Source organism: Ictidomys tridecemlineatus, chromosome 11 (assembly GCF_052094955.1).
Source record: "Ictidomys tridecemlineatus isolate mIctTri1 chromosome 11, mIctTri1.hap1, whole genome shotgun sequence".
NCBI classification, from domain to species: domain Eukaryota; kingdom Metazoa; phylum Chordata; class Mammalia; order Rodentia; family Sciuridae; genus Ictidomys; species Ictidomys tridecemlineatus.
The window spans coordinates 17,403,143-17,424,228 of NC_135487.1; the positions used below are offsets into that span (position 1 = coordinate 17,403,143).

The following is a 21,086-nucleotide window of genomic DNA, read 5'->3' on the forward strand; positions in this document are numbered from 1 at the left end:
AGAAACACCACTTGTACCTTTAAATTGCCTTTTTAACAGGGATAGAGAAACAAAAAACTGTTTGTTTGCAAATAAACATCTGAAAGAATATAGTCACAGCTGATCTGGGCTGAGGCAGCAACACAAAGTGATGATTGTGGAAGAAGACAATGCAAACTGCCTCCGAAGCAAGAAACCCAGGGCAGAGCTTGCAGTGATGTACATGCTGGGTGTTTCCACCATCCCAAAGCCCCATCTGGAATAGTAAACTAGGAGGGTCTCTACAGCTTGATAATTACCTGAACAGAAAGAAGCAACAGCCACCAACAGCACTGTGCAGTTTTATTAACCATTCAAGTACAGTAGCATCTGGTAAGATTGGGACAGAATTGGGATTGAAAAGTGAACAGATATTCAGCATCTAACAATTTGAAAGAAGCCACTACATACTCTTCACAAACATGTTTTCACAGAGCCAATACAGTACTAGCCATTAACCCAGTACACCAAGTGCACTGAAGTAGAAAAGATGCAACAATAAAAATAGCTACATTAAAAAGACCAACACTTTAGAAAAAGATTAAAACACTTTCAGTTTCTCCCCTTTATCCCCTAAAACAACATCTTACAGTCTGGATCTACCTATACAGTCCTACATTAGCTTCTAGAATATTTGTCAGGAGGGAAAAAATAAAATGACACTGGCCAGTACAGTCTTTGGATATTTAGGAAGGGGAAGGGGAGAAAGTCAGTTCTCAGAACAAATTAGTCAGCTTCAGTTTCATCAGCAGGGTCTTTGGATTCTTTGTTCTTCCGCACTTCTTCAATGTGCTTATCCTGTGGAGAAATTGCATAATCATCATCAGTTGAAAAGTCCAGTTAAACTACAGCCCACCCCATAGGCTCAGTAAACATTACAGCCTGTGGAACTCAACAAATACGAGGTTCTAGGACATCATCTTAAATCTCCTGGGTCACGTGTGAAGCCTAATAGCTAAGCCTTCTACTGCTCTTCCAAGGAATGTCCAATTATGCTGGAAATTTACTCAATGTCTTGATATATACATATATATATCCCAGTCCCATCTAAGCACTTCTCTCATTTACTATGTTATGCTCCCAAATTCAGGACACAAAGGACACCTAACATTTTTTAGTCAAGGCTATTAATTCATGCCAATTCTTTGGTGCCTCAAACTGTAAGCTCTTAACCACTCAACAAAGAAACCAACCTTCTCTCGCAAACGCTCCAGTTTGGCAGCCATTTGTGCCTCTCGGTTCTCTTTGTTAGCTTCCATTTTGTGGGTCAGTTTCTCTTCCGCCATTTTACTGAAGTTGTTGTTTTCTTCTATTGCTTTCTGAATCACTTCTTTCTCATGCTCTCGTTTCTCAGCAAGCTGCTTCAAGACCTCAGCTTCATGAGACTGGAAAAAAGTTTAACAGGCTAGACTCTCTGACATGTCTTTGGCACTAATTAAAATTATAAAAATCATGTCAGATAAGATTGAAGAGGCAGAAAATAGGGTCCCTTAAACAATACTGAAGTTCTGACATGTTATCCTTATCATAAAAATAATGTGAAAATCTTTTTTCCTGTAATTTTTTAACTGGTGCATTATAGTTGTACATTCAACTTCTTTTTCTAGTACTTTATTTGTTTTAGAAAATTGCTCATACTTGTTCAGAAATTTCTTGCCCAATTATTTCTCGTTTCTTTTCCGGTAACTAGGGACTGAACTCAGGGGTGCTTTGCCATGAGTCCCATCCCAAGCATCTCCTCACCTTTTGGAGACAGGACCTCACTGTTACCAAGGCTGGCTTTGAACTAGCTATCCTCCTGCCTCAGCCTCCAGAGTTGCTGGGATTATAGGCATGCATCACCACACCTATCGCCATTGTAAGAAAATCCTGATTAAGATTTATTGCTTAATATTATCCAAATGACTTGAGTAAATACCCTTAGGAATGGCACTTTATTGTAAAGGATTTTGGTTAAACTTCAAAGGCTATCCAAAAGAACACTAGTTCATTTAGCACTAACTGATACACATTCAGATGTGTTTGGAAACACTGCCTCGCAGGGCATAGCTACAGAGATATGCCACTGGTTCTGTTAATTTGCTTCTGCAATATCCTAATGATGATAGGGGTTTCACTACATTTAGGTGGTTATTGTATAAAGCACAAGCTAATGACCACAGGGTCTGGTGATTCTTAAAAATCTTTCCTTGGTCCAGCCTCCAGTCATACTGCTTCCTCCTACTCCATGAACTGCAACTACATGGAATAGCAGGCAGAAGATGACGCACCAATGTAAACAGTCACTCTTCCTGGAGAACAGATTCCCAGCACTAACAGTGGGTCATTATCCACATAGAATGTGGCACTGAAAGTTAGTTACAAGGCACAGGCTCCACCTATTTAAAAAGGGTCATATATGTGTGTGTATGCATGCTTGATTTCATATCACACTATCAGAGCTAGGCTAGGGTGGATTCCTACTTCATCTTTTTTTTCCTTTGCAATGCCAGGGACTGAAGCTAGTCTTGAACATGCTAGGCAAATACTCTACCACTGGGTCACATTCCCAGTCACTTTCACCTTTTTGTACCTTTGATTCCCCCAACCTTAATAAAATTAAATCTACTTACCCCAATTAGTTATTGGGAAAGGAAAGACTAAATAATTAGAATAGAATAATTCTAATGAGAAGAAATACACCAAAATATTAACAGAGGTCACTTCTGGGTAATAGCATAATGAATACTTTTAATTTCCAAAATTATTTCCTAATTTTTCTTACAACTATGTTAGTATTTGATTTTTTCCGATTAGCTCTTTTAAAAGATGGCTACTTTATATGCTTACATAAGAGAAAAGCTTACCACAATACCAGTTGAGCAACACATCCACATCACTAACAATTTTAAATGTTTTTATACTGTATAGCTATAAAAAATAAAACTAGAAAGAATCATCTGCCAACAAATGTTATATTTTTCAAAGAGGAAACACAAGTAATATAAGCATCCTATAAAACAGAACTAAGCTAGAATTCTGGCCCCAACACTGGGTGTAAGACTTCAGGAAAATGACTTAGCGTTCTGAGGCTATTTTCTAATCTCCATTATCTGAGACAATACCTACCCTGTAGAGTCATTGTATTAAAGGGGAAAAACATAGAATCTGGCATATAATAAGAGCCCAATAAATGATGGCTGTTATTTTCCTCCACTATTGACATATATAATTTTCACAGTTAAAATTACAGTGCAGCTACAACTGTTTTCTTCCCGTTATGGAAACAAAACTGATTTGCCCCTTTCACATTAATAAACATCCTGTTTTCTGTGAGCTGTGATGTTTACCTTGCGTCTTTCTTCTGCAGCTTCTAATTTCTTCTGAATTTCCTCCAGGGAAAGATCCTTCTTCTTTGGAGGGGAAAGGGGGAAATCTGGGACCGATTCTTTTGACCGAGGGCTGAGAATCAGCTCAAAAGCCTGGCCTGAGGCACGCTTCTCCAGTTCTTTCACCTGAATATCTGGAGTTGATCATATTTATGATAATTCAGAAAAATGGGATTCTCCTATTCTAATAAATGGTTCCATAATTTCTAAAAACCAAGCCAATTTAATGAATAGAATTAGGGCTGGCGAAGACGTGTTTGTAGGCAAGTAATTACTTAAATACCATCTCCCAGAAAAACAAAGCTCAACATCTTTGGATTAATAAACTCCATTTTGAGGAATTGTATTTGACAATCATTTTAATGAACAAAAGAAAGACTTGCGCAAACTCCACAATTTTGCTTTGGACCAAGCCAAATCCTCTAATTATGAAACGATTATGAGCTCTCAGTACATTCAAGTGATAATCATTTTTTCTTTTTAATTATTCTCCTATTCAGAAAGTGGGTTTGTAATAAAACCAAAACAAGTGCCAGATTAAAATCTTTTAAGACCTAAGCTACCTCCTATTCTTTAATCATAAACCAATCAAAATTTCAGCTTTTCTGAATAGATTACCTACCAGAAGAAGCCATGGTGAATAGAAGACAAGAGACTGGCAGTGTATTCTACACAATCCACTGGTAAGGAAAGCCCTGAAAATGATTTTCAAAAGCATGCAATCAATTTCTTTGCATTTCTGTATGTCATCAATACAAAGGGACCTCAAATCACATCCACATAAATTGATATCAGAAAAATCACTGTGTAATTATGTACATCATTAACCAAGAAATAAAATTATCAGGGTTTCTGAAAATTACTGAAACATACTGGGAAAGCTGAATAAAACACTGGTTGCAAAAGATTGTTAGCTAACCTTGATTATTCAAAAAAAATAAAAATAAGAAGGTAAGTTACAAGGTTGAAGGATCCCTCCCCACTCCCCCCAAAAAACTAAATTTTTTTTCGCCCAAACCATGAGAAGATATTCCAGATTCAATTCAACAGTGAGATCGGAGCCATCTTAATACTGCCTACAACTCATTGTGCAAATGAAACACCCACCCCTGCTTTGTCTGGTCTGCCATGGTGGATAACATGACGCCCAAGCTAACGTTAACCAATTATGTTCAACTCCTATTGTTCTTAAGACTTAAGCTTCTTGCCCAACAGTGAGCAAAATCAAGTTTTGTGAACCTTTAGGTTTTAATATTTCTTGCCTATGTAAAAAAAAAAAATCCTACATGCATTTGTCGATTTCTTTTTTTTTTTAAGATCACGATTCTTGGAGATCTCGGGCTAGTACTGAAAACCTAGGATTACAGGTTCCCAACACACAGAAATTGAAATCTGCGACAGCAAAAACGTCTAGTTTCTACAGAGCTTTAGACAGCACCGGACCCGGGATGGGCGTGGCCCTGGCCAGGACGAGCAGAGAGGGCAGGCTGCCCCCGGCCAATCAAAGCACGCCCTGAGCTCCGGCCCCTGGCCCCGCCCACTTCCTCCCCGCGTCTTTTCGAATCTCCGCGAACTCTCTACACTGAGGAGCCCGCGCGCGTGGGAAGGGGAGGGAGAGGCGGAGCCAACGGTCCTATCCGGGTAACTCCGCCCCTCCCGAACTCGCCCCGCGCGGACGCCCCCCCCTCAACTCCCGCCAAAAACACCGCCAAGCCGCCGCTGCAGCTTGGCGGGTGGGGCGGGCACAGGGAACTGGCCGCCGGGTAGCTCCGCTGTCCGCTGCCTATCTCCTCCCGTCACCTCAATACCCAAACAGCAGTATCCAGAACTGTTCGCGGTGCCCTTCCGCGGGGATCGGCGAACCACCCTGGACGAGTCTCCCAACCATGGGAGAGGGCAACAGCGGGGAGGGGGCGCGGCCCCAGCCGCCTGCAGCCTGGACCTAGGGCTGCTGCTCTCCAGGGGCGCGCCCTACTCCTTCAGACAATAGGGACCCCACAAAAGACGCATACAGAAGGCGAGGGAAAGGGGAGGCAGACGAGGGCCCACGCCCCCTATTGTCTCCTCGACGGCACCCCGATACTGACGACCAGAGTTCTCCCAGCTGGCCGCGCCCCTTCCCCACGACAGCCGCGCCCCCAGGGAGTGGGGACAAAGCCGGGGCTCCGCCCGAGCCACACACAAAGCGGAGCGACCCCCGCCCGCCAGCCCCTCTCGGGGGCCCGCGGCCACGCCCGCCGCCCTCCCCCGGGTTGCTGCCACAGCTTGACCGCTCCCGCCCGCCGCGTTTCTCAAAACTGCCCCCAACCCGCCACCACTGGCCCTATTGAGAACCCAACACCCACCTGCTCGGTCCGAGCCGCCTGGCCACACTGAGCACCAACAGACCTGGGCGCGCACAAAAGCGCCAAACAGCGGCACGTGACCTCCCCACGGGGCTCCGCATTGGCTGAGCGCAGCGGCACGTGCCGACCCCTCCCCACTACCCGAGTGGGCTCCGCCCCCTCTGGACCCGGAGCACCTCGGGAAGTGTAGTCCAAGCCAACTGGGCACGAGGACAATGCGGAGGTGGGAGTGCTTGGGGGTCTCCCCAGGTGTGAGACAGCGGCTAGGGCGCGGTCTCACCGCGAAAGAGGGCGTTGGCGCGGCGACCAGGACAAAGTCAGAGCTGGCTTTGCATCTATGGGGAAAGGGTAGGGTGAGGCGGGGCGGAGGTAAGGGGGTCCCGCCCTACCTCTTAAACCTTGGCTGCCTGGACTCTTCCTCGTTCGAGCCACTTACCCCGGTTCTTCCCGGTGCCAGCACCTAAACAGAGCAACGTCCCTTCTGGTGCCCCACCCCGCACCGTCGCCTAAGATGCCTGAGTCCTTGTGATAGGACAATGTCACTCCACTTCCCTGCATAGCCCCCTGCCCTTTAGCGTCCTACTTCTGGATACCCGCATGCTACCTGTATTATGACATCATTATAGTCTCTAACCCACCCAGTGCTAACGGGTCACGGGCGGGCGTGGCTCTTCCCTCACTGTGTGCGTCCTCACTAGTGTCCTCAGCCTCTCGAGCTGGTGACCAGGGACCCCATGCAGGAAAGCGTGAGGCTCTGGAATTTGATCTCCTCTGGTCTAACAAAGCCACTGGGCTCAAATGCAGACTCCATCTGCTCTGCCAACCCTTCACCATGATAGGGAAGGAAGACCAGTAGCAGTTCTAGATACACCGACTGCAGCTAAGTGTTGCTTTTGTTCTTGGAGCACGTGCTCGTCGGAGCAGTGCAGTGCTCTTTTTAAGAATGAAAACAAAAGGAACCTCAAGGTCACTGTTCCTCTGGCCTGGATAGATCAGAACCACAGCAGAGGCACAGAGGAAATTGGTTTGACCCTGACTATCTTAAAATGACTGATCTCCCCTTCCCCACAAAATGAGAAAAATAAATAAGTGAAATGCTCATGGTTCCAGATCTCCTCTCCCACTCCCCTGACCAAGACTCTAGTGATGGTGTATCAAGGCATATGCTTTGAGACCTGATGAAACAAAGGACACCTTCATTTTATTAATGGGCTTAATGTTCCTAAACCAAGAAACACATTTGACCAATTCTCTGGAAATAACAGTTTTAATTTAAAAAGGCTCCATAACTAGTTAGTCACTAGGGACGTGCCAGAGATAAAACAATTAATAGGTGTTGGGGACAATGAAAACTGAATCATACAGGCAGCAAATATCACACAAAGCAAACAATTAGCAACTTGCTGTTGCCTGAAATATGCTGGTTGCAGCATTTTCTCCAACAATCGCCCTTGTGTGGGGTCTGCCTCCCCCCAGCTAGTCTAAGTAGCTTTTGCCCAGCATGCAGGCTCGGACCAGGAATGATTCATATTCTGAACCCAGAAAAGCTTCTTTCAGGAACTTAGCCTCAGAACGGCCAGGTGCTTCCATCTGTCAGTTTTCTGAGCAGTATCTTAAAAAAAAAAAAAAAAAAAAAAAGGAGCCAAGCTAAGACCTTGCTGAAAAATGACTTAGACACCACAAATGAGCAAGAGTTCCAATGCCAAGAGGTCTGTTACTCCCTGAACTAACCTTTTATCTTTCAAGATAATCTTGATCTGTAAGTTTGCATAGGAAAGTCACGCCCATTTGATGCATTTTTAAAAATATAAGAAATTGCCAGATGAAAATCTTACTTTTCTGACTACTAATGTTGTGACAGGAAAAAAAATTAATCTTTCAAAACACTGATTATTTTAAAGCACTTACACCATTTCACCCCACCTTTTCTTTCTCCCTGGAGCAGATGTCTATTTCCATGGAAACCACAGCTAGGACTGTAGATGTTAGAACTCATATAGATTTTTAATTTTTTTTTTTGTTGTTGTTGTTCTTATTAATAATGCCACTTGACTTCTGGGTTTGTTGTTAGATACCTGGTCCTGCCAGTCTCTGTGAGGAAGATTTCCTGAAATCCTCATTGCTGCTTGGGATCAGAAGGAGATGGGTTAAAAATTCCTCTAGAATGATCTGGTGAATAGACAAGTCTTTGTGAGCAGGGCGTGGTAGTGCAGGCCTATAATCTCAGCTACTCTGAAGGCTGAGGCAGGAGGATCATAAATTCAAGGCCAGCCTGGGCAATTTAGGGGGATCCTCTCTCAAAATACAAAGGACTGGGATGTAGTTCTTTTGTGGGCTTTTATGAATTTTCATCTGCGTTCACTGGTATAGAAAGGGCTTTCAACTCTAAGGTGAGAAAAAATAGCGTTGAGACTTCACTTTGGAGAGGGGCAGAATCTCCCTTTTTGAAGACTTCCTAAAACTAACTTCAAGATCCCCTCCCTCTTGCAGAGGCAGCAAGGAGTTAACATTCCCGTCCTGAAACTGTCTATCTTTGCCCATGAGAACTATTTTTGCTTCTGCTCAGATGGTTTGGTCGGATTGTTACGAAGCTGGCTGTGACTATGGATTAGCACAAAGTGAAGTCGAGATATGGCAGCCATCCAGATTATTTGATCTGTGTAGACAGCCAAAGGAGGGCACTTCAGGCTTCAAAGTCCAGAAGGGATGTCTACACTGATGAAACGAGCAGGGCTGTTGTCAGATCTTCTCTGTTCCCAGAGAGACGGCAGGCTTTGTTCTTTGTTGGTTCTGAGGCTGCCGGTTGTCTCCCACATAGGCTCCCAGTTCTACTGCTGCTTCTGGGGCCTGTCCTTGGCCTAGGGTGTTGTGGGAGAGGTTTTCTTATTGTCTCAGCCTCTTTCTTCCCTTTGTCCCTGGTCCTCAGGCTCCGTGCTCTCAGGCTCACTTCCTGCCTTCTTTTTTCTAAACCTGTGAATCTGCAATTTCACACGCCCCGCCCCTCACTAGACCATTAGGTCCTAGGGTGCAGGGACACTGTCTTTGCCTTGGTGTCCTGAGTGACCAGTACTGGGCCTGGCCCAGGATGGGGACTTGGATGTTCGCAGCCCTCGTATCCTCTGCTTGTCTCCCATGATAGTAGATCCCTCCAATATGGGGTGAGGGGTGTATAATGAGGGTTTGAGTTAATGTACCTGAAATTAAGACAGGAATTTGGGAATACAGAAAAAGAAAGGTGGCCACAAGCTTGAGCTGCTGGCATGCTGGAAATTAATCTTTGAAATGCAAAACAAGCACCTTGGGCCACCCAGCCCATGACTTTAGTTGGAAGCCCCCCACCTTGACCTGTGCCCTTGACCTATGCCCTTGCCTATAAAAACTTGAGGGCAAAGTGCCAGCCCTAGAAAAACTGGTGTGAAAGTGTGTAATTCCACCCTGACTCCTCCTCTAGCCCAGCCCCTCGCCATTGTCCCTTTGTAAATATTAACTCCCCGGACCAACCGGCCATTGTTTCTTCCTCTGGAGTAGCTGGCCCACCTTCTCCCTTGAAGGTGCGTCTGCTTTCCTTTTCTGCCTGTGTCTCTGACTGATGCTTACTGAAATTCTGTTCTGTCTCTTTGGCCAAGAACCTTGGTGACTTGTCGCGAGTCGAGGTCGCACTCTCTGGGAACTCCTCTGATAACAAAAGCACTGAGCATAACACCTGGCATCTTGTACCTGCTGCACCCTTAAACATCAATGATAGAGAACTTTCTTGTCTGCTAGAGATTATTGAATGAAGGAATGACTATTATACTTCCACCCTTTGGTAGGAGTGGTAGTTGCTAGGTAATTCTTTCCGTGAGGTGAGGTGTTTTATTTTTAAAAATATATTTTTTTTTACAGGGCTGTGGCTGTAGCTCAGTGGTAGAGTGCTTGCCTAGCATGTGTGAGGTACTGGGTTTGATCCTCCACAACACATAAAAATAGATAAAATAAAGGTATTGTGTCCATCTACACACACACACACATACACACACACACACACACACACATATTTTTTTCCCCACAGTGCTGAGGCTCGAATCCAGGACCTCATGAAGCAAGCACTTCACCTCTGAGCTATAGTCCCAACCCTATTTTATATTTTGGCACTGGGATGGAACCTAGGGCCAGGAGCATGCTGAGAGCATGTTCTACCACTGAGCTACATCCCCAGCCTCCTTATGGGGTATTTAGTTTAATCAATCAATGAACTAGTTAATTCTTTTGCAGGCCTGAGGATCAAACCCAGGGCCTCTCACATGCCAAGAAATCGGACTACCACTGAGCTACATCTCCAGCCCCCCATGTGGTATTTTAAAAAACTCCAACAATTCAACATTTTGAATAGATAACCCATTTATATGGTTTAAAAGTAAAGTATAAAAATCCTCTTCCCTTCTCTATCCCTATCTGATAAGTTCTTTACCTATCTCTCTTTCACCAAAATCATTGTTACCAGTTTCTGGTGTACCCCCATGTTTCTTCTTTTTTAAAATGGATCTTTTATTCATGTATTTATTTATATGCCATGCTGAGGATCAAACCCAGGACCTCACCCATGCCAGGCAAGTGTTCTACCACTGAGCCACAACTCCAGCCCCACCACCACGTTTGTTAATGTGTAGATATGTACTCTTGCCCTCCACTCCTTCCATAAATAATGAATGCTAGCCTACTGTAACTGTTCCATGTTTAGCAGTTTTCACTTAATGGTACACGTCAGGGGTCTTTTCTCTGTCTTTCCCCAGTTCATGTCCTTGATCTGGTGTCCACAACATGAAACATTCCATGATCTTGTTAGCCAGAGCTCTGTCCGTCGCTCTTAGTTAATTCCCAACTGTTGGCTGTTTCAAACAATGCTATAATGAGTGGCCTTATGCACATGGCATTTCCCTCGTGAGAGAGTGTATCTGCAAGATTTATTCCTACAAGTGGTATTTCAGGGTCAAAGGGCAGGCCCATTTGTAATTTGGATAGTACCAAATTGCCTTCCACAGAAGTGGTACCAACTGAACACTCAGCATGTGGCATTTCAATTCATTATCTCAATTCATTCAAAAATGGTTTGAAAGGCTTTGTCTCCAGAAATTTCAGGCATTAGGGAAAAGCAGGGGGAGGACCGGAAATCCCAGGAAAGACGTGCCTGTCAATTCTGAGTGTATTAATAACTCCTATAAATACTTCACTAGCAGCAGCTGATTTCAGAACAGCTCTGGCTCCTGTACCGTGGAGATTGCTGTGGAGGGATCTGTGGGTGTGCCACCAGGAGGCAAGAAGCTTTTTGAAGGCAGGGTCTTTTCCCTCTCTGTATCCCATTCCTGTCCCCCTGATGCCTGACACAATGCCTGGCATAATTGTGTGTGTGTGTGTGTGTGTGTGTGTGTGTGTGTGTGTGTAATGGGGATTGAACCCAGTAGTGCTTAACCATGGAGCCATATCCCCAGCCCTTTTTATTTTTTTATTTAGAGACAGGGTCTTGCTAAGTTGCTTAGGGCCTCACTAAATGGTTTAGGCTGGCTTTGAACTTGCGATCCCTTTGCCTCAGCCTCCCAAGCCGTTGGGATTGCAGGCATGAACAACTGCACTTGACTGGCATCATTCTTAATTAATTCTAAGATTTATTTCTTCCCACATTTTTCTATTTTTGAAATCAGTTTGGCCTCATCATCAGTAAATAGCATATCTTAAGTATTGACAGCATTTTTCTTAGCAGGACATAAATTAATGGTATGACTTCATATCAATGGCATTTTCAAATCAAATGAACTGTGGACAAGTGCACACTATAAATGTGTAAGTGGCATGGAGCCAACACTCCATGTTCTAACCCTCATCCCTCTAACGCAAGGCTGCGCCTTCTTTAACGATTTCTTTTATGGGATGATTCTCTATTTTCCTCTTGGGTTCCTCCTCTCTGCTGAATGCTAAAACCACATTTTCAACTGCCTAAGGAATTTCATGAGCACCCTGTAAGGCCCTCAAACCCCTTGTGATACTCAGTGAACTAACATCTTCCCAGCAACCCACATCAGGGATTCCCAACCCAGCTAGATGGCTCCACTAGACTGTCACCCTCCAAGCTTAAACCTTCATGCAGATTCTAGTCTCCACTCTGTCATCTGAAGCCTCTGATGGTAGAATCTTAGCGTTTTCTAGCAGAACGGAACCTTTTAAATAATAATAGCTAACACACTTCTAGAATGTTTAGCACACAGCTAAACACTCCATGCATATGAATTCATATGATCCTCATGACAATCTTAGAAGATTGTAAAGATAAGGAAGCAAATGTGACCAACTGTCCTTGTTCCCCCAAGACTGAAGGGTTTTCCCAGGATGAGGGACTTTCAGTGCTAAAACAGAGAAAGTCTCAGGCAATCCTGAATGAACTGATCACCCTAAAGAAACTGAATCACAGAGACTGTACCTTCTTGACACATTTCAAATGTAGTCCTTGCGTGAGGCTCTGTACTGTAGAAGGCTGCACCCTGAATTCCTCCAGTGTGCCCCCCACAAATATATGGAGTTCCCTGGGGCCAAGGAGGTAAGCCCATTGGAACTTGGGCACCCTGTCCAGACTACCTGCTGGGTACCCAGGGCTCCAGAATTCCCTTGCCAAAATGGCCCAAGTCTACTTTCGGCATTTGCACTAGCCCTCTCCCTGGGCACATCCTCCCAGGGCAAACTTCCTGCCTGTGCCCAGAGCTGGTGATTCACAGTGGGCCGGTGAGTGCCAGGGGACCAGGAATGGGAAGACCAGGGAGCAGACAGCTCTACTCAAAACCTGGCGTTCTAGGCTATCATGAAGGAGAGAACATGCATTTAAAAAAAAAAAAAACAAAAACAGTTTGTGACTCTGACACTTAGTAAGATGGTGTCAGGGCTTCCCTTATATACTCCTGCCCAGGTCTGCATATATTAGCATGGGCTGCTTGCAGAGATGAGATCGCTGGACAAGTGGGGGAGTGGCACAGCTTTGACAGTCTGGTTTCAACTCTGTGCTCTATTTATATTTATTATATTTATATTATATTTATGTTTTTTTCATTGGTGCTCTGCTTTCTTTGGCTAGCCCTGTTACTTCACAGATGCAGGAGGAAGACTTGAGCACTTTAGGCATTTGCTCAAGGTCCGGTGGCTACTGGCTACTACATGTTAGATCCTCCTGCCTCAGCCTTCTAAGTCACTGGAATTACAGGCTTGCTGAGATTACAGGTAGGTACCACCCGCTCTTGGCAACTCGTTCATTTTTTTTCCCCCTGCAGAACTGGGGCTCAAACCCAGGGCCCAGTGCATGCTAACAAATGCTTTACCACCGTGCTGCATCCCTAGCCCCAAACGCTTTGATTCTTGATACATCTGAAGATCTGTCTTCTCAAAGAGGGATGGTGATAGGGAAGGACTAAAAGAACAGAAGTGCCAGGCATGATGGCTCACGCGTGTATTCCCAGCTACCGGGGAGGCCGAAGCAGGAGAATTGCAAATTCAAGGTGTCGGGAAAATTTAACAAGACCCTATCTCAAAATTTAAAAAATTAAAATGGGCTTGGGGTGTCACTCAGTGATGAAGCACTAGTATTCAATTCCTAAGTTCAATTCCTAGTACTACCAAAAAAAAAAAAAAAAAGATGAACAGAATAATGAAATCTGTCATTGTTGAACTTAGCAACGGAATAGATCTCTTTTGTTTTTTTACTTTTTTTATTAGTCCATTTATAGTTATATGTAATACTGGGGTCCACTTTTACATAATTATCCATGCATAGAATATAATTTGCTCCATTTCAGTTTCCAGTATTTCCTTCTTTCCTCCCCCTCCCCCATTCCCCTTCCCTGTTCTATTGGTCTTACTTGTGTTTATTTATAGTTTTTTTCATTGGTGCTTTATAGATGTACCTAAAGGTGAAATTCACTGTGGTATATTCATATATACACACAGCATGACTTGGTCAATCTTATCCTGTAGTTTCTCCCTTTTCCTGGCCCTCTTCCCTCCCTCTCTTATTCCTTTACTCTACTGATTTCTCTTCTATATTCATGGGATACCCTTCTTCTCCCCCACCCTCTTATTTTGCTCAAGCTTCTGCATATTAAGAGAAAATATTTGACCCTTAACTTTCTACGTCTGGTCTACATCCCTTAGCATGATGACCTCCATTTCCATCCATTTATCAGCAAATGCCATAATTTTGTTCTTCTTTATGGCTGAGTAAAACTCCATTGTGTATATAATACTATGTTTTCTTTACCTATTCATCTGTTGATGGGCACCTGGGCTGGATCTATTACTTGGCTATTGGGAATCATGCTGCTATAAACATTGATGTGCTTGTATCTCTGTAGTATGCTGATTTTAATTCTTTTGGATAAATACCAGTGAGTGGAATAACTGGGTCATCTGGTGGTTCCATTCCTAGTCTTTTGAGGAATCTCAGAGTAGATCTCATAATGCATGAGATTCTTGCTAGAAGAGGTGTTGAGACAAAAATTTGCCAGTAAGCCATCAGGAACATTGACCTAGATTCTTGGATTAGAAAGGAGGTAGCTGAATTGACTTCCTTTCCTGCCTTAACATTCTTTTTCTTTTTGGAGCAGATAATAGGGATAAGCTGGGGGTTGGGTACTGGGGATTGAACCCAGGTGTGCTTTACCACTGAGCTGCCCCTTTTATTTTTCATTTGAGATGGTGTCTTGCTGAATTGCTCAAACTTGGGATCCTCCTACTTCAGCCTCCAGAGATTCTGAGACTACAGGTATTCGCCATTCCAGCGCCGGGCCTTTTTCATTCATTAGTATTTTGCAGTGGTGGGGATGGAAGCCAGAGCAGGGCCTCGTGAATGCTAGGCCAGTGCTCTACCACTGAGCTAGCTCATGGGTCCTAGTATTCTTTTTTTAATAAGATGGAGAAAGGTTGGGGCTGGGGATGTGGCTCAAGCAGAGCGCGCTCGCCTGGCATGCATGCGGCCCAGGTTCGATTCTCAGCACCACATACAAACAAAGAAGTTGTGTCTGCCAAATACTAAAAAAAAATAAAATATTAAAAATTCTCTCTCACTCTCTCTTTAAAATAAAAATAAATAAATAAAATAAAATAAAATAAAATAAAATTCTCTCTCTCTCTTTTTTTTAAAAAAAAATAAGATGGAGGAAGGTTTGTGATGCACTAAAAAAAACGAAGAAAGGACACCCAACTGTGTCCACTTATGAGTTCAACTAGGAACCAAATATAGTGGAGACAGCGCATCAAAATATTAGTTCTGAAGGGTAAAGAACAGTTGAATTTGATATTCTCCTTTGTACCATTCTGGATTTTCTCAACTCCTTAAAACGAGCATGTGTTACTTTTTTTTTTAATGTATTACTTTAACTAATGGCAAACAAACAAACAAAAAAACAAACTGCAGCTGAGCTGGGGATGTAGTTCAGTGGCAGACCACTTGCCTAGTATACCTGAGGCCCTGGGAGAGGATTAGATTTTCAAAAACAAATTGCATTTTTTTTTTTTTAAAGAGAGAATGAGAGGAGAGAGAGAGAGAGAGAATTTTTTTAATATTTATTTTTTAGTTCTCGGCGGACACAACATCTTTGTTGGTATGTGGTGCTGAGGATCGAACCTGGGCCGCACGCATGCCAGGCGAGCGCGCTACCGCTTGAGCCACATCCCCAGCCCCAACAAATTGCATTTTTCCCATTATGTCCCTACCCTCATTCTCGCTACCCCCGAACTCCTTGCCTGCCAGGTTTCAGCTTCCTCAAAGGCCGCATACCTATATGTCCCAGTGTTTTGCCGACACCAACTGTCTTAGTTCAGGCTTCTGTAATAGAATACCACAGGCATGGGGCGGTTAAACAATAAACATCATTTCTTACAGTCCTGGAGGCTGGGAAGTCCATCAAGGTGGGAGCAGCCCCAGTGTCTGGTGAGGGCATGCTTCCTGGTTTGCAAATGGCCATCTTCTCCTATCCTCTCACAGCTGAAAGGAGAGAGAGAGAGAGAGAGAGAGAGAGAGAGAGAGAGCGCCCACTTCTCCTCCATTTTTTACATTTTTTATAAGTGCACTAACCCCATTCATTTTTTTATGTATCACTTTTACTAATGACAAAAAAAAAAATACAAACTACAGCTGCACCCTCATGACCTCATTACCTTCCAAAGACCCCACCTCCATAGACCATATACCTTAAAGATGAGTAGGCTTCAACATATGAATTTAGAAGGGACACAACATTCAGGCCATAGACCCAACCCTCAGCCTTGAGTCCCTGGGTTTCTATCTACACCGAAATTCTTTTCTTGCCAGGTGAGGTGGCACACATCAGTAGTCCCAGCGACTCAGGATGCTGAGGCAGAAGGATCGTAATTTTAAGGCCAGCCTGGGCAATTAAATGAGACCCTGCATTAAAAAAAAAAAAAAAAAAAGTGTGTTGGGGGCGGGGATGAAGCTCTGTGGTAGAGGGCCCCTGAATTATTCTCCAGTACCATAAAAAAGAAAAAAAAATTATCTCCAATTCAAGATCTTTTTTTTTTTTTTTGGTAGTTGTAGATGAACAGAATGCCTTTATTTTATTTTTATGTGGTGCTGAGGATCAAACCCAGTGCCTCACACCTGTGAGGCAAGTGCTCTGAGCTACCGCCCCAGCCCTGAAGATCTTGATTAATCTCTCTGACCCCCACGATTATGTGGTAGCGGTATTATAGTTATCCTTATAGGTGTCTGTCCCCCTCACTGGAGAGTAAGCTCCTTGAGGGTAGGATTCTGTACGACTTGTCTTGGTATCCCTACCACACCATGAACAGACACTCAGCAAGTGTCAAATTGTTCCATTTTTGGCCTAAGGTGAGACAGCTCATCGGAGTGTATGTTCTGAAGCATAGTCTCTTGCAAATTCAAAAGTACTAGTCCAGTGCTATTTATTCTTTTTTTTTTTTTTTTTTCAAAAAAAAAATGTGGTTTTATGGGGTTGGGGTTGTGGCTCTGTGGTAGAGTGCATACCTAGCACCGGAGAAGCATTGGGTTCACTCCTCAGCACCACGTAGAGATGAATAAGTTAAATAAAGGTATTGTGTCCACTTAAAAAATAAAGAAAGAAAAGAAAAGAAAAGAAAGAAATGTGTTTTATTTGTTCTAAGCTTTAATTTTCAATCTCATTTCCAGAGAGTTGCCAATGACAGTTCATGGAGTCCCCGCACACCCTTTAGCCGCTTTCTATAATATTAACGCCTTACATAATCATGGTACGTTTATCTTAAACTACAACATCAACATCGGTACCATGCTATTAACTAAATGGCTGACTTTAATAGGATCCCCCATTTTCCCACTGGGTTCCTTTTGTGTTCCAGGAGCTAACCCAGGATACCAACTTGCACAGAGCATCTTGTCTTCTTAGCTGGTGACATTTCTTGTAATGAGGTAGCTGGGGTGATTGCTGCCTAGTGCCTTCTCCAACTAGCTTTTTCCAAATAATCAAAATGCAAGCAGCTGTGGGGTATAGCTCTTGTCCTCTGCTGGACTTCTGGGGCTTCAAATGGATCATTTCTTCCTCCTCCATGGAGCTAGGAGGGTGATTTTCAAAGCCTGTTCATTGACTGGGCTCTTGTGGGCCTAAAAACGGGGGAATTACCAGTTTCTTTAGATTCGTTAAATTTCTGGGCCATTCTGTCGCACACGTTTCCACGGCCTGGCAGGAAAGCGTGTTCCCAGTCTCTTGCAAGGAAGGCTTCCAAGGGCCTGGCATTATCAACAATCTTAGCAATTCAGTGAGAAGAGAGGTTACAGCTGTCACAGGAAGTTTAAGGGGAGGCTGCTGAAATCGCACCCCTTCCAGGCGGGGTGAAAGTCTACACTGAATGAAATTCAAGCCAGGAACATGGGGTGGTTGTGATGTCAGGTGGGGGAGGATGGATGCCCTGCAAGAGGAAAGACAGGAGGGGAACAAACAGATGTGTCATTGGAACTCGGGGTTTATTTGGGGAGCTCGGGGTTTCTCTGGCTAATAGACAGCCAGAGCTGTGGCAGCAGGGTCCTTGCACCCACCAGTAGGCAGCGTCCCGCCCTCCACTGGATGACCACAGCAGCCTTCTCATTGGTCTCCAGGCCTCCCCTCCCTCCAGTGCGTCCCAGCCCTGGTACTTGCCAACTGGAATCCCTCAGGAGGACCCAGCAGAAGCCTTCGCCCTGGAGGAGACTGGGGCAAATGGTAGAGGAAAGCCCCCATCTAAGCTAGAGGAGGAAGATGAGTTACTTTTCTGGGTCTTTCTTAGCAAAGTTGTCACAGACTGGGTGGCCTGAACAAATTCAGTGTCTCACTGCTCTGGGGCTGCAACTCTGAGATGGTGGTGTCAGAGGCTGGCTCCTGAGAGCTGTGAGGGAGGGTCTATTCCATGCTTCTCTTTTGGCTTCCGGTAGCCCCAATCAGTCCTTGGCCTGGTCTTCCCTCTGGGTGCCTCTGTCTTTGGGCACACATTTCCCATTTTTATAAGGACACCATCTTACTGGATTAGTGCCCAAACTCCATGAACTCATTTTGATCCATCATCTGCAAAGACTCAATTTGCACATAAGGTCACGCTCACAGGTGCAGGAGGGCTAGGATTTCAACATCTTTTTAGGGGACACAAGACAGTCCATAACAGAGGGCTCTGCTCAGCTCTGGCTAATGGCTGACCTACAACAATATGACTACAGAATGGAATTTAGGACTTTTCATGTCATCTCCTGACTTTTAAATAAATTAACTTGTTTAATATCATGAGCTGAAAGCAAATCAGACTTGGCTCTACTCATACCACGGGGGTCTCCCTAAGTTCTGAGCCTGATTTTGCACTTCACCCGGCACCTGTGGGGTTAAAGGACAACTTAGCATGGCACACAAGGCCTTCCACAGGCCAGTTCTTGTGCACCTCCCCAGAATCTTTTCCCACTGCCCCTGCTGTGTCCCCACCAGGTACAACCCTGTGAAAAGTCCTGCCCTCCTCCCGTGGCCAGGTCACTGCACACTGTGCGCCTCTGTGCTTTGTGTTCCCCTCCCCTGCACACCTTCTTGGCTCTAGTCTCTAGGAACTCCTGGCCACCTCACAAGTGCCCTCTCCTCACCACCCTTCTCTGAAGCCTTCCCTGACCACACCCCATCAGAGTTAACCTCTTCCTTCCCAGGCCTCCAAACACCCCACATTTCCCTAGGATGGCACTTAATCTATTTGCTCTTATTTGATTACCTCCTTTCTGGACCATGAGCCCCCTGAGGGCAGAGACTGTCAATCTGGAACACCTAGCACAGAACCTGACACACTCTGCAGGGCAATCAATCATGTACCCTAGGGGCCCCAGGGAAGCATCTTGTGGAGTCCCTGTCCTCAAGGCCCTTACAATTCAGCTGGTTCATAGGTACACAGCAAAGAAAAGGTGAAAGATATTGAGGGAGGTGACAATAGGCAAAAGGAGCGGTCCCTGGGGCCTACAGTGTTCAATGCATCCTCATTTGGGAACAAAAAGGTCCTGTTTGGTGGCCTGAGAGAGCCCTGCTTTTGTTCAAAGAAAGATCAAGATAACCTGGTAAGTCCTCCCAGGAACAGGGAGTCGGTGTACTGTCTGCTCACAGCGAGGTCCACTGGGTGCTCATTGTAAGATGAGAAAGTGGGGTGAGGAGAAAAGAGCAGAGACGTGGAGGGAGAGGAGGAGGAGGAGGGGCAGAAGTATGTGTACCTCTGGCACTTCCCCGTCATGCGCCAGTTTCCTCTCTACCAGGTCTTGCACCTGCGCTGCAACTCACTGTACCTTACAACCTCCTCGTCTCCTCCTCCCCTTCAGATCCCCCATTTCTTCGCTGTCCGCTGTCCGTTGTAAAAGAGCTCTCTGTCTCCGACTCCTCCCCGCCTTTCTCTTTAAACTCTCTTTGTGCACTTGGGCTTGCCAAGTTCTGCAGACACAGCTTGTGTCAAGATCACCCATGAGATCTATCTTATTGACTCCAATGCCAATTTCAAGTTCTCATTGTCTTTGCCCCAGCTGACCTTGAACCACTATATTCAGCTGACTGCCAGGATGCCACACTCTTCTAGGTTCCCTCCTACTTCAATGGCTATTCCTTGTTAGTCCCCTCTGTCCCCTTTACCTCTAAGCACCACAGAACTCAACGTGGATTCATTACTCTCCTGGGGAACCTCAACCAGTTCTGTGGTTTTGAATATCATCTGTGCTGACTTCTCTCTCTTTCTTTCTTGTGTGGTGGTGTTGGAATGGAACTCAGAGCCTCACACATGCTTGGCAAGTGCTCTTCCACAACTACATCCCTAGTCCTTTTTTTTTTTTTTTTTTTTTTAAATTTTAATATTTATTTTTTAGTTTTCGGCAGACACAACATCTTTGTTTGTATGTGGTGCTGAGGATCGAACCCGGGCCGCACGCATGCCAGGCGAGCGCACTACCACTTGAGCCACATCCCCAGCCCCATCCCTAGTCCTTTTAAAAACTCTTATTTTGAGATGGGGTCTTGTTAGGCTGCCCAGGCTGGCCTTGAACTTGCAGTCCTTGTACTTCAGCCTCCCAAGTTGCTGGGATTAAAGATGTGTGCTACTACATGCTTCTGACTTCCAAATTTATATATCCTCCTAAATTTATGCTCCGGATTTCAGAATTACTTATCAACTCCTATTCTGCATCTTCACCTGTTGTCTCCAAACTAAGTGTGTCCAAAGCTGAACTCCTGATCTTCCTCTACCTTCCAACCTGTCCCCCCCCCCCCGCCCGTTGCCCTGTATATTGCATCTTTCTTATCCCAAGGAAATAACTTATTTATTTATTTTCTGTGTCTCCTCCACCCCAGCCCCTGAATTGAATGTAAGAGAATAGGGCTGTGTCCATTTTCTTCATTACTGAAGTACAGTAATGAAGTACATATCTGGTGTATGAGTAAACTGAGTGCATTGGGAGTTAGGAGCATAAGGGTTAAGAATGTGGGCTCTGGTTCTGTTCAAATCCTGCTTCCGTCTCTTACCTTGAACAAATGGAACTCAGAGTTTCTAGGATGAGCACCAGAGAACTCAGTCCAGAGAATTTGTTGCTTTTGATCCTGATTGGCCATTTATTCAAGTCCCTGGTCTAGAAGTGCACAGTAAATAGACCATCTGTTCTGAGCGCTGAGGGACACTGAGGAGCAGCCCTAACCCAGGCAGGGGAGGCCTCCAAGAGAAAAGGACAGCTGATGAGGACTGAAGGAAGTTTGCAGGCAAAGACAAAGTGGAATATGGTGCCAGTGAGAGGAGATGACATAGTGCAGTTAAATCCCCAGGAGAGCCTGGGGCAGTGGCTCAGGAGGTGGGGGCAGGAGGA

The 21,086-nt window shown here is 44.8% G+C and overlaps 1 protein-coding gene across 2 annotated transcripts; it reads right to left on the minus strand.

Annotated features, from left to right (window-relative positions):
- Nucleotides 1–304: 304 nt before the first annotated feature.
- Stmn1 (stathmin 1) lies at nucleotides 305–5,847 on the minus strand. 2 transcript variants are annotated; one of them, XM_005317627.4, is made up of 5 exons: nucleotides 5,732–5,812; nucleotides 4,009–4,081; nucleotides 3,348–3,520; nucleotides 1,212–1,403; nucleotides 305–816 (listed from the first exon to the last, which is right to left on the minus strand). In XM_005317627.4, the coding sequence occupies exons 2-5, from the start codon at nucleotides 4,019–4,021 to the stop codon at nucleotides 745–747; spliced, it is 450 nt and encodes a 149-aa protein (XP_005317684.1). In that variant the 5' UTR covers nucleotides 4,022–4,081; nucleotides 5,732–5,812; the 3' UTR covers nucleotides 305–744. The 2 variants fall into 2 exon arrangements, with proteins under 2 accessions (XP_005317684.1, XP_040144075.1); XM_040288141.2 differs by lacking the exon at nucleotides 3,348–3,520 and having other exon boundaries at nucleotides 5,732–5,847.
- Nucleotides 5,848–21,086: the final 15,239 nt, after the last annotated feature.

Coding starts and splice junctions, on each gene's coding strand:
- Stmn1 (XM_005317627.4), bottom strand. Junction 1,404..3,347: donor CTGCAGAAGAAAGACGCAAG/GTAAACATCACA, acceptor ACTTTTTTCCAG/TCTCATGAAGCTGAGGTCTT. Junction 817..1,211: donor TGGAGCGTTTGCGAGAGAAG/GTTGGTTTCTTT, acceptor ATTTCTCCACAG/GATAAGCACATTGAAGAAGT.